The sequence below is a fragment of the Lissotriton helveticus genome, chromosome 12 (genome assembly GCF_964261635.1).
Source record: "Lissotriton helveticus chromosome 12, aLisHel1.1, whole genome shotgun sequence".
NCBI lineage: Eukaryota > Metazoa > Chordata > Amphibia > Caudata > Salamandridae > Lissotriton > Lissotriton helveticus.
The window spans coordinates 690,588,895-690,603,012 of record NC_136073.1 but is presented as its reverse complement, the minus strand read 5'-3'; the positions used below and the strand labels follow the sequence as shown (position 1 = coordinate 690,603,012).

Sequence of the window (14,118 nt, the reverse complement as noted above, 5' to 3'; positions counted from 1 at the left end):
TCAAAAAGGTTTTGTCAAAGGGAGAAATTTGCATGAAATCACACAACAACTTTTAACTGCAATAGATATCGCAATTAACGAAAAAACTCCACTCACAATACTCACCGTAGATGCCGCAAAGGCTTTTGACAGGGTCAATTGGGCCTTCCTAGAGAAAGTTTTGGTCAAAAACAACATCGGACAATCTTTTATAAATATGGTAAAGCAAATATATAAAGCTCCAAGATCCAGGGTTCTAATAAATGGTAACCTCACGGAAAACATAAGGATAAGCAGAGGAACAAGGCAAGGTTGCCCACTTTCTCCTCTACTTTTCAATTTGTATATAGAACCACTAGCAAATAAACTAAGAAAAAGTAAAGAAATCACTCCATTTAAGCATCACACATGGGAGAAGAAAATCGCCTTATATGCGGACGACTTAATGATTTTTACGGCCGATTACCTAAGAGCAAAAGAGACAATAGAAAAAATAATAGTAGCATTTGGGAAAGTTTCAGGATACCTGATAAACCAATCAAAAACAGAGATCATGACTTGGAACACTCGATTTAAAAATCATAACATAAAAAATGAAATCAGATACCTAGGAATCCTAGTGAATCAAGATATAGAAAAGACCTCGCAACGCAACTTGTCCAAGGTAACCGGAGAGGTAAAGAAACAGCTCAAAACATGGTCGTCCTTACCTTTAAGTCTGATTGGGAGATCGAACATAGTAAAGATGACTATCTTACCAAAATTTACATTCTTATTTAATGCAATACCGTTAGAGTTTGAGAAAAAGGCATTAGTCGAGGCGCAGAGAGAGATCACAAGTTTTATATGGGCTGACAAAAGCATAAGGATCTCTTGGAAGAAATTGAGAAGGGAGAAGAAAGATGGAGGACTGGCTAGCCCGGATTTGGTGGAATATTGTAGAGCCTTTCAGTTTAAGAATACTAGAGTACTTCTAATGAGTCACGAAAACTACCCAAGGTACTTAAGAGCGATCACGGAATCAGAAGATCATGTTCTGTTTAAGTACGGACATCCCAAGTACTTCAAAAAAATAAAACTAAAGATCTTAAGAGACGCAGCAAAGATGTGGTCACAAATCAGTGGAATCCTGAAAATCTCGTACTATTGTAAATGGGCTCCTATATGGAGTTCGCCAGGAACCCCCGAATGTTTTAAAGACACATTAGTACTTCCCCTAAAAAGAGCCAACATAAACTACTGGGGGCAAATACTGAACGGATCCAATCTAAAGCCATGGTCAGAGTTTCAAGAGATGACAAACAATACACTATCCAAATTTAAATTTTACCAATTTCTAAGTTGGTCTAAGACACTACCAAAAAATAACAATGGAAATGAAAAAATGGGAAAAGAAATGATTAAAACAGCAAAAGTACCAAAAGAAGTAGCTAAATGGTATTGGGCCCTGATAAATGCTAATGATATAAACCCCAATATAGAAGTACAAATATGGGGGAAAGACCTACCAATAGCGGACATAGATCTAATTTGGGAAAAATCAGTGGAAAAATGTTGGTCCACTCTGAAATCTGCAGCCCTGAAAAGAAATCATTTTTTCACAATTCATCGGGCTTACTGGACACCAAGAAAGCTTTCTAAGTTTAAGAACGCAGGAGTAAAAAAATGCCCAAAATGTGGAGAAGAAAAGGCAGATGATATCCACATGTTTAAAAACTGCCCCCAATTGGAAGAATACTGGGATGAAGTCGGTAAGACCTTGAGTACTATCCTGAACAAGCAACTAACCGTAAGTACCACCCTTACTTTGTTTGGGATTGATGACACAGTAAACGGAGGGGGACTCACAAAAAGGCAAGAAAATCTCCTTTTTGTTTTGATAGTACTTGCTAGGAGGGAGATCTGTATTAATTGGATAAGGTCTACCAGTCCAAAACATATAGATTGGTTAAATTCGGCCATAAGAATTAATAAACTCGATAGGAATAGAAACACATGTAAGAGATTTAAGTTCTGGGAAAGTTTTGAAAATTTCTTAAATCCTAATCAAGATCATTCATAAGTCCTATGATTAAAGCGATACACCTTCTGGTAGACAAGTATGATACTTGTCGAGTAGTCAAAGCGACTATCTCTCCCAGTTCCAAAATCAGAGGTATGGTATGTAGAGGGCAAAGGAAACTCCTCTAAAGATCATCAAGAGGATGATGGAAACTCCCCAAACAAGAGAGATCGAGGGGCAGTACAGGACAGGAACTCGAAACTAGAGGCAGATACCTGATACTCCAAAATCACACCGATATCGCAATATGAGGATAAAAAAAAAAAAAAAAAAAAAAGTTTTTAAAAGAACTCCAGAATAGATGGAATGCAAGTAAGAGCAGAGGAGAACCCTCGCAATCTGCTCGCCTTCGAAAGCGAGATATCAAGGTGCTGCCACCACCCTGAACACCCTTACGGATAAGTAAGGGGCCTCCCTATTTTGATTCTACTGTGCTAAACTCACACATCCCTTTGAGTTTTCACTGTTATTAATACAAATTCAACATTGTTAATCACATTCACGCTGGCATGGAAACCTTTAAAAATCGATTTGTCTGTTTACATCAACCCTAATGTCCTATTGTTGCTCTGAACGTTTTACACATTGTACGCGTGGTATGTACTGAAACCTGGGAGGCAGTCAAAGCCAGACATGCTAGATTATTCTTTGTTCGCAAGCATATAGCTGTGCATATATTCAGTACTGTAGAGCACTCAACACACTACCGTTTCACTTTCCCCACAACCCTCAGAGATGTGTGCCCAAAGTGGCTAGCCGGTCAGTTGAATGAGACTTACATTGTGTTTTGCCCACTGACAAGGACTGGGCTATGAAGGCGACAAGGTACAAATGATTGGTCTCTATTGTGTTTGTTCTTTCATTTGGATGACAAGTTACAGAGCTCCGACAGCTGAGTGCTGAACCCAGAGTGTATGCGCTTCCTCGCTTTTACCAGCATTATGAAGGCACAGCACCAGTCTCCTGAATAAAGCTCTCTGTGCCAGGGTAACCCTGGCCCCTAGAAGATGTGCCCCTAAAGAGGCCTCGTCATCTATAGCGCTGTTCTTGCGGGTTAGGAGGGGGCATTTGATTCATCCACATTGTGACTCATCTGTAAAAGACCAGCAAAAATTCCACATATTTTCACTTCAATGTCATTAAAACTCAAACCATTTCCTCACTTCTACAGAAGAAGTTGTATCTGATTGCAAACAGCATACCTAAAAGTACAACCCAGGAACTACCCTGACTTTTAGCACCTAAATTGTTAGTCCTAATTACCATCTGATGGATAAAGGTCCATATTTCCCCATACCTGTCCCTTTTACAGCTTCTTGTATGTAAAAGGCGCAAGATTTATTCGGTTTGAAGAGAAACCAAAGTATGTAGCTTCTTCTTTGTAAGCTACCTCACTCCTAGCCCCTTCTTCTCCAGCAAAGATCATTGTTGTGTTTTTCCTTCGCAAGCCACCTTGAGTACGCACTTGCAAAACCGTCGGAGTGAAGTGGTCAGGATACTTACCTGCCCCAAGTCCGGTTCTGTATGGGATGAAGGGCCTGCTTTAGAGTTTGAGAGGTGAAATCCTCCGTCTCAAGCGTGTCATATTACAAATGGATTATATCTTACGGCAACTGTAAGATGGCACATGGGATATGTATCACATTTGTGATGGAGTTTACCACCGTATAACAAAAGGTATTTTATTCCTCATAATATTTGGTCACACTCTCACGCTTCCAACCAACCATAAATCCTTAGTTTCTTGCTCTTTCATAAGAAAGACCGTATGGTTGCAGAAATGAAGGGTACAAGCAGAATCTGTAGTGCAAAATTAACTCTACGCCAAAAAGAAGTTGCAAAAGACAATACTCAGTTTAATGTGAGTCTGCTTAAAAAGGATGTGTAGAAACATGCAGAGTATTCTGCCTTTCCTGTAATTACCTACAGTGTGCACAAAATAAACATGTCATAAATATCTCCTTTATGGTGATCACTATTCAGTTCTGAAAAATAGATCAGAAATCGTAAAAGCCAGTTTTTTCAACTGCAGTTGTGTTTTTTTGGTGGCCTGTATTTTATCTTCTGTGCCGGCTCTGTCAGGAGGTATTAAGATGTGATGTCAAAACGCACGGTCATAAACTACTACTGTTGAGCAGCTATGTCATTTCATTATTACTGATCACTAGATACTGCACAACTCGGCTGTAGTAAGAACATTAGAGACAGGTTTTACACACGGATTGCCGAATCCCATGTATTTTACTGCCATAATGTTTCTTTGTCGTAAGCATTCCACACATTCTTTTAATACATAAAATAACAGAACATGTGTATTTGTAAAGCGCACGTTCACCCGTAGGTATCTTGGCAATGAATAACAGATGTTTATTGTTACCCAACTCAATGGTACTCACTTTATTGACCTCAGATGGATGAAAGGCTGAGTGGACCCGCCGGTATTTGAACCGGTGACCATGAGGTCGAACACAAGCCCCTGCAGTGGATGCATTAGTCCACTGAGCCAGCAGACCCAGCATCATACACAGTTCTGCGATCTCAGCTCCTTATCTAAATTTGCTGTGCTCTTCACCACTGTTATATGTGCAGTGTCCACACATGCAGGCAGAATTATTGTGTGCATGGCTTCTGTACGAATTCCACATAACATCTTAGAAAAGGATATGTTTTAAAAGGGCAGTTTGGCAATGTGATCAAATGAGAAGTCTCGCATTGCAGCCACCGGCCACTGAGCAGCTTTTCTTCTGATTGGACCTGCAGACGTATAGTCAGTCATTCACTCCTTCACCTCAACATGTAGAGCAGCATTTCTGGTGCACATGAGCAATAAGCTGCTGTGAATGCAGACCATCATTTCACCGGTGATGGCGACACCTGTGAGACCCAAGGGACTCTCCATTGACCCATTCCATATTGTTTGCAGTCGTGCCGTAAAGCCGGCAGTGAGCGCTGGATCAGTGCAGAGCTGAAAATCAGCCATAATCCCTGCCCTGAGAGCTGATCATCAGTCACAGACTTCCTGCCGTTGACTGATCTCCTATCCACGACCCCAACACTCAGGGCCGCAGCAGCGGATTTAAGGACCGCTACCACAGCGTATCATTCTCAGGCCCTAATCCCTGCATTTACAGCTGATCGATCAGACTTGAGGGACTCTACGTTAGATATTACAAATCTCGACTTGAGCTCATAATCCCCACAACGGAGCAGGCTCCTCAGATTTATGGCCTTCTGTCATGGACAGATATTCCACAGCTGGAAGGCAGGTTTACAGTCCCGTCTCTCCACCATGGATCCGCGGAGTCAAAGATGATCTGCCGTAGAGATCAGATGGATCCAGTATATCATTGCCAGAGATTTGTAACATTTGGGAGGGCTCTGAAGGTTGACTTTTCACAAATTATAAAAGCGAATGTTTCCAAAGATGCATTTTTTAAAATCATTTTTCTTGAATAGCCGTAACATTAAAGGCGATCCCACAGAAAACAGATTGAATCCTCTCTGGCATCATCTTCAAGAACCTGTTCCAATTTGTTTCACGAGGTGACAAGACTTACAGAAGATGTATTGTTCTTTTTGTATGTGTTTTATGACGAGATCTAGAACTCAGCATGGTCTTTAACTTCTTTAGCACCAGGATGCCCCAAGGGTTGAATGTGCTTTCTACAGAATAAATCAAGGACAGTACAGCATACATCTGCTGCTAGAAGCCAAACTGCATTTACAGAGAAGAAGCCGTTTTTTATTTGGTTGGTCCCTAATTAGCATTGGTTTCCATCGATTGAAAAGGTGATCTTTAGAAGTGGTTTGTTTCCTTCTGGCACTGTGTCCCTGGTCTAATAAATGTGTGAATGGGAGTTGCTCTTTCTAAGCAGGTTTGCATTTCTCGTAGGTAAGCGCCTGTCAATCTTTTCTGAGGTGCTGATTCCTAATTGTTTCTCCTCAGGTAATTCTCAAGGACCTGGAAGTTCTGGCGGAGATTGCCTCCTCTCCAGCAGGCCAGACAGAAGACCCGGTATCCTCTGACAACCCTGACATGCAATCCAAGCCCTCAGCGCTCCTGGTGCCAGCCACAGGGAAGGGAGTGCAGACCAGCCCAACAGGTGAGAGATGACAGTCCGTTAAGAAGCCCTAGATGCAGCAATGACATTGAGTGGCTGCTACATAATCGCACAGATCCGCATACCACACTTTCATTTAATCGTGACTTTAGTTTGGTCAATTTTCTGAATTAGATCACCGAAAGCTCGCGCCTGTGACATTCTTACATTGCTTGTTCACATTCAGCATTTGTGGGAAGATCTCACCTGAGACTAAAGGACTGGGCATTGAACTCTAAGGGGGTCTATTCACAAAGGTAAATATACACATGAATCCCTTGTCATTGATTAATCTGGACGCAAAAATATTAGCAAAAATTCTGGCCACCAAATTGTTGCCATTAATACCCCTGCTTATTCTCCCGGACCAGTCAGGGTTTATCTCGGACCGCGCCACCTCATTGAACTTGAGGACTATATTCGGTATGTTTCATGTGCTTAATCCAGACCTGTCAGCAGTTGCAGTGCTCCTCGGCGCTGCAGAAGCATTTGATTCGATCGAACAGGGATATATGTGGTATGTCCTGCGCTGCATGGGGTTTCCTCCGGCCTTTCTGCAGTGGATACAGGTCCTATACGCTGATGCCTCGCCCAGGGTTCGGGTGGGGGGACTTACCTCTGAACCTTTCCCAATAGATCGCGGCACGAGGCAGGGGTGTCCCTTATCCCCCTTGCTCTTTGCTATTGCCTTGTAGCCCCTGGCGTGTAGAATCCGACAAGGTCATAGGGAGACTGCACTAAACTTTCATAACCGCCCAGTTGGCATTTCACTATATGCGGACGATATGGTCCTATGTATCCGAGAACCGCAGAGATACCTGTCACAGGTGCTACGAGAGTATATTAGATTCAGACTGTTCTCGGGGCTCCAGATCAACTGGGACAAATCGGTTATCATCCCCCTGACGTGCACTACTACACAGCTTCAAGTAGAGTACCCACTGATGTGGTCTGTGGAACCCATCAAATACCTAGGGGGTGTGGCTGTACCGGGAACCTGAAGTGGTGATTAGAGAAAACTATGGTCGTGCATACACTACCTTTGTGCAGCAGATTTATCGCTGGACTTGTCTACCACTATCCCTAGCAGATCGCATTGCTCTAATCAAGATGATTGTCCTCCCAAAGTTTCTGTATTTATCCCTATCCCACTGACCAAATACTTTTTTAAAACACTGCAGACGCAACTACTACGCTTAGTCTGGGGAAATAAACAACCGTGACTCAGCTGGCGTACGCTGACATTGCCCTTTGAGAGAGGTGGATTCGGAGCCCCGGATTTTTATGCGTACTATTTATGTGGACAAGCACAATACGCCTATTTTTAGTTTAAGTCGCTTGACTTTGTTCCCCATGTAGCGGTGGAGGAAGGGGAGGCTCATCCGATACCACTGAGTGGCATTATCACACATATTTCTAGACAGACGCCAAGAAACGAGATTAACACTCTGGATATCACCATCGCGGCATGGCAGGAGATTGGTAAGCGCACACAGAAATTACCTCTATACGCGCCTGCGTTGCCCATAGCTGGGCATGCCGCTTTGTCAGTGGCGCAAGAGCGTGGCCCCATTGAGGCATTGAGGGAGGTGGGTATCACATCAATGACGGATTTATAACCTGGAGAGACATACATCACTAGAGAAGGGCTGGAGTATATTCATCATCCCACGCAACTGTTCCAATACACTTGTTATAGGTTACACAGGGCTATACAAGACTATTACACCTCTTTCCCTGATGAACCGACGATGCTGCACGCATTCCAACTAACGATAGTGTCACCCCACTGGAAAAAACTAGTCACCAAACTGTACAGGGCAATACAGGATGAGATGCCCGCATCTTAGAACGATGGAACTCTGTTGTCTCCCCCCCCCCCCAATACAGACGTAGTCTGGGGTCGCATTTGTGCACTGACGGGGCAATTGACATCCAACAACGATCTGAGGATAATCCACCTAAAATTCATACACCAGGTCTATCATACTCCTAGAAAATTGCATAGAATGGGTTTGCGGGAATCAGACTGTTGTACGCGATGTGGGCAGGCTGGTGCAGACTTTTATTACTTAGCATGGCAATGTAGACGGGTGTTTAAATACTGGGAGGGGGTCCTAGCTCTTATAAGCACTATAACAGGATTGGAAGTTCAGTGTACATCGCTGTCGTGCCTCTTGGGATACATACCTAATGTCAAGGCTGTGTTGGGGAGGTTTGTGAGAGCGGCCCTTCTACTGGCAAAAAGCCAGGTGCTATTCACATGGGACAGCCGCCTGGGTCCTAAGATCGATATGTGGCTGAAGGACATGGTCTACTACCGCGAACAACTTGAACTGTATGCCGAGGGACTGCCGGTATCGTCCAGGCCCAAGGACATATGGGCTCCCCTGAGGGAATACTTCCTGGCTCAACAAGAATTGGTCTCAGATTGAAGCAATGTTAGAGGAATGGGGATGCTGGAACTGCTGATGGTTTGCTATGCCGCCCGGTTTATGATATAGGATGAATATAGATGCATCTGTACGGCAAACTGACCACTGACAATTATTGTACAAGTACGCCTGACCTTTTGTTGGTACTGTTTCTTTTCTGTTGTTTTGTTTTCTTTTTCTCGCTGTTATGGATATATGTTTGCTATGAAAAGGCATTGTATGCCGGATGTATAGTTTTGAAATGCTCAATAAAAAAAAATATATATATATATATATACACATGGATATTTACTCACAAGTATATTTATTTCTACACTGAAGTGTAACTGTACACTTATTTCCTTTTCACCTTCGCTGAGTGTAGATTAACACCTATGTGTAGACTTCTATGTCTCCACCGCCTCAAATAACGGAGGAGAGCCCCCTAAAATAGGATTTAGCAGTGTTAAGTTACTAATAGGATCATTGCACACATAGGTGAAGATCTCATGCACCACAGCGGAGACTTCCGTATGGGAAAGTATAGGGAAAATTATTTCAGTTTATTATTCTTTAAAAAAAATATTAAAACAATTTAAATGTAAAATGTAAATGAATGTAAAATATTATTAAACTAGAACTAATAAAAATCTTACAGCACATTAACTCATCAAATTCAATGTGTATCAAATAATAATTTTAATATATTTACATTAGCACCTACCTTAATTGTTTTCTTTAGCAGTGTGTTGTAAGCAGTGTGCTGTAGTACCTGTGAGTGGCCACACGTGGTGCTTGACTTACTCCAAGGCTGGTCTGGAGTACATTTATACCTGTTTTGTCACCTTAAGGGCTTGTAGTAACTTTCAAAGTAGTTTGTGACTTGCAGTTGTCTTACTCTTTTGTGGAGTAGGTGTAATAGCATGTCCCTACATAAGCCTCTCCTTCCTAAGCCCCTCCAATTTAGTAGAAAGTATCCCTCATTGTCCAGCGACCCCCCTTGTCTCTCATGCATTTACTTAAATATATACCTAAGTTTGCAGAGATCTTTGCCGCTGTGGCATAGATCTCCACACAGAAAAGATGGGAGAGGGGAAGACCTCCTGATGTATGTTTGGGAGTACGTTTTATAGTCCATGAGCAGTACTACTGTAGTACTGCTTTATGTATTACAAAGTACAGTGTATGACTAGGCCCAAATACTTTATCATATTTATTCTAAGGAGGTTGATATGCAGCTTGCATTTTTTGCCCTGACCACTGCACATCCCCTGGGCTCGCCTGTCAGTTGCTTGTCATCAGCGACTTGTAAGGTTTTCACCTTGGACTGTAATCGCACTTCGGAATGCAAGAATGCAAAAGAGATCTTCTTTAGCTTCTATCTGAATAAAACATATGTACCCGTTTTCCATTTTTTTTTTAGTTATTCCACTTCTCACCAATGCCCAAGAAGAGTTTAACATTCACTTTGTTGCTGTGTAAGGCAGTACTTCTCAAAGTTTTGAGACCCATGACTCAATTTTTAGAACGACAAGCTTTCGCAACCCACCTAGCTTCAAAAGACACGAGACGCGGGCAATTTTTTAAATGTAATGGTCGACATGCTTAGAAAATGCTGTAAATGACAGAAATAGCAACCTCTTTGCAATTTTTTGTGTTTCTGTCTAACAGCAATTGTCAAATGATACAACCTCAACCACGCCCTTCTTTATCAGACTGCAGTAAAGATATTTATCTACTCATAAAAATGGCAGCTGTTAAAGTGCACTGGGCCTGGAACACTTTTCTGAGTGGGGTGCTGGCCAGTGGCATCTGCTCCCTAAAATCACAATGCTTCTAAAAAATCTGGTGTTGATACCAGTGATTTTAGGAAATTTGAAAACCCAATTCTGCAGCACAGTATGGGATAAGGCCTCATATCTATGTTTGTGTTAAAATGAGGCCCGATGATGCTCTTTGGACTCCGTATAGATATTGCAGTTTTATATATAGCAATAACACTGCACAAGGGCATTGGAGCGCATTAAATAAGACCCAGATTACATTACATAAGGTTAGATTCATTGCATTTAGCTCAGGAGAATATGTGATTTACCCAGAGTCAACGCGTGACTTAACACCTTCGCTGCGGCGGCTATTCCGCCGCAGCGCTAAGGGGGCGGGGGGCCACGCGGCGCTCACACGCTGGTGACGGAACTGCTCCGTCACCAGCCTCGGGTGAGCTGTGCTGATGACGGATCGGTTCCTTCATGCCCCGCCCGCTCAATAGAACGCGCCGCGCAGGCACGTTGGGCGGGCCATGACGGAACCGCTCCGTCATCAGCACAGCGCCACCGCGGCTGATGACGGAGCCGTTCCGTCATCAGCATCGATGTGGTTAAACCTGGTTCCCCAAATCCAAAGTCAGCTGCTCTGGCCATTAGGCCACATCTTTATTTCTCAATTTCTGTGTGAAAGTCAGACACAAGTGGGATATTTGTGTATGATTGCATATAGGGACACATTTTCTGTTGAAATAGCGTTATGAAGTAAACTAAACAGCAGCAAACAATAATGGAAGGTTCACTCAGAGTCTTGCTTGGGAATACTTGCAAGGGTGTGTTTTAACCGCTTCCGCGCTACCGCGTTTTCCCGCTGTGAGCTGGAATTTCAAAAATGCGCTGTTTATGACAAAGCCAGCTCGTCATCCGCGTAGCGCAGGTAACGCCCATGACGAGCTGGCTTTGTCATTAGCGCGGAAGGGGTTAAGAACGGACTTGGGGACATCAGTGGACTTTGCATCAGTGGTGCTGGAACCATTTTCAAAGTAGGTGTGCTGTCATCAATGTTACATCACTGAAGTCAAAGGTATTGTGATAATCCTAGCTGCACACAACGTGTAGCAATTGTATTCAGCGGGAGAGTGGTATGGTCTCGAATATACCTTCATTTTGGAGCACAATGTTGCAAATATAGTACTAGAGAATCGTGCAGTTTCACACTGTCATTTACAGACTGCACATTTTCCATTGAAATGGCCACTAAATTTGAACAAACATATAGTTTTACTGATTACACTATATAGCACTCACATGATAATGTGTGGAAATAGAGTGTTAGTGAATATTTATCGTTTGAGCATCACTAAGTAGAAGTGTCTTGATTCTATTAAAATCTTTGCTTCCACCACTCTTTAAAAGTACAAAAAATGTGCTTCATATTTGCTTTCCTAACTGCTGATATATTCTGAAATATGTGTACGGTTCATTTACAGGTGGCTAAAGTTTTTTTGAGTTACAAAAACAAATGACATCCTACAGCCTTTCCTTTCAGAATTCCTGTACCCCAACAAGATTGTCACATAGTTCCATTAATAACTCGTTTCACTTAGCACAGAAAGAAAAGTATACATCATTCTCCATGTTAAAACAATAAGCAGCCATTTGTCAGAAGATATAGCCTGACCTCTGTCTTCAAAGCACAGCAAATGTGACCAGTTACATACTAAATGTAAAGGCATCTTTATTTATTGCTCTTTCACAACCCACCAGATATCGGCTGACGACCCACCAGTGGGCTGTGACCCACAGTTTGGGAAACACCGGTGCAGGGTATTTGCAGAACCAATGTCTAGTTCAACAGGGGACTGGGCAGCATATTCCAGGAGTAGAAACTCCAGTTGGTAAATTGTGCCTGGTATGGCCCATTACCTCTGTAGTTTCAAATCCTAGCAGTATTAATAGGAGTATGCTTCCTCCATCTTTGGCTCCTTCCCTGTATCTTGAAGAGACTCTCTCAATGTTATTCCTCCTGTAGTGTTCTTTCTGGTGCTGAAACGACAGTCCTGCAAGGCCATTTCTCTAATACCTGATTACCTCTGCACACTCAATACAGTTGAAGCACCAGTCACCGCGGGCTGCCTTAGTAAAATGTCATATTGACCAGTTCTTGCCCAAATCCGTTAAGAAGGTTCATCAGGTTTTGACCCACTTGATTTGCAAAGGTGGGCCTGGTGCTTCTTGCTAGCTGCTGATCCGAATATTAGAAACTGTGCAGTTAAATCCCCAAACAGCACCTAGCACCCTCTATAAATAAAGATGACTCCTGACAAATGTTGGGCAAGGACCCATCACCTAAAAATTACCCAATTTCAAAGGTAATATTTGCTGTTTGCAAGGTTGCTTGGGTGTGTCTCGGAAGAATATGTGTTTATGGCAAATCTTAGATAGGAGAAGCGACTCCAGACCTCATGCTGGTAAACAGAGTTAAATAGAATGTGTTAGTCCCCCAAACACCACTTTTTTTAAATGAAAGACTTGCATGTATTACTGCCCATTAAAGGCACAATCGGCCTTACTGGCCCATATAACAAAAAACTTGCCAGTGGTAAGCGGTCCGTTTTATATATGCCCTTCAGAAGCCATTGGTGGCAACCATGTGCCTGGTTAGCATTATGCAAGGATTGGCAACCACTACTCTTGGCTTCCCACAACATATAAATGAAGGCTATGTTGTGTTAGTGGCATCTTAATGCATACACTATCCACAATATTCCAAGTATGGTGGCTTGGGCCACCAGAACCCATACAATGCCCACAATATACTATGGAAGGCCACTTTAGTCAAGTCCATCATAATGCCGTGAATGCTAATAATATGCCATGGAATTCCACTTTATTCCAGAGCCGACAGGTCTAAAATGTCCATAATATTGAAAAGTGGGCCATCTTGTGTCACAGTCTCCTTAATACTTAGAATGCCCAAAATATGCCAGGAAGGGCCACTGTATGTGAGACCTAGCACAGTGCTTAGAATACCCCAATAGTTTATAGCAGGCCATTTTATGCTAGGGTCACCGTTATGTGTAAGATGGCCACACTGTGCCAATGAGGTCCACCTTGTTTTAGAGGTACCATAATGGCTGTTTTGGGGAAAGGGGATTGAGGGTGGTCATCAGATGCGAAGCAGTGGTTAGCAGAAACACACATAGGTGTGCACTTGCATACAAACATGTGCAAAGGCACACACACATGCATGCACAAGGACAGGTGTCAATGCTCACCCCCACACAGTAATTGCCAAGCCCCATTCCCATCATCTCCATTCAAAAACATACCTGTCTTGATGACTTTACCTCCTCCTTTGCAGGGCTTGTGTTTCTTGGAAACATTTGGTAAATGGAGCTTCCTGCTCCTCTGCAGCAAACCTTAACTCTTACAAGCCAACGTAACTTACATCACAGAGCCTGCAATAGATAGTCAATCACGAAACTACCAGTAAGCTTCATCAAGATTGGCCATAGGATGTGTGTCCACAGCGTGTGTGTGTATGTGTACGCGCATATGCGCAAGAGTCTTGTCAAAGCAGTGTGATTGGCCTTAGGTGTGGGTAGACTCTGCCTCTTGCATGACCGCAGTGCCCTCCTCTGCTTTCTAAGCTTTTTTTTTAGTTCAATAAGTTTATTAGGATTTCAAGAGTACATAAGAACTTGAATAGCATAGAGGTGATACATATGAGGAAAAAATATAAATTCATCAGGAATTACTACTTGAGATAAAATATAATATGGAAACCAGTAAACCGT

General features: G+C 42.7%; 1 protein-coding gene across 1 annotated transcript in view; it reads left to right on the top strand.

Annotated features, from left to right (window-relative positions):
• VAC14 (VAC14 component of PIKFYVE complex) overlaps positions 1-14,118 on the top strand; it is a 1,984,055-nt gene that overhangs the window by 1,311,449 nt on the left and 658,488 nt on the right. Inside the window, exon 14 of the mRNA XM_078670682.1 lies at positions 5,988-6,144. Coding sequence (XP_078526808.1) covers positions 5,988-6,144 — 157 coding nt within the window. The remainder of the gene's footprint in view (positions 1-5,987; positions 6,145-14,118) is intronic.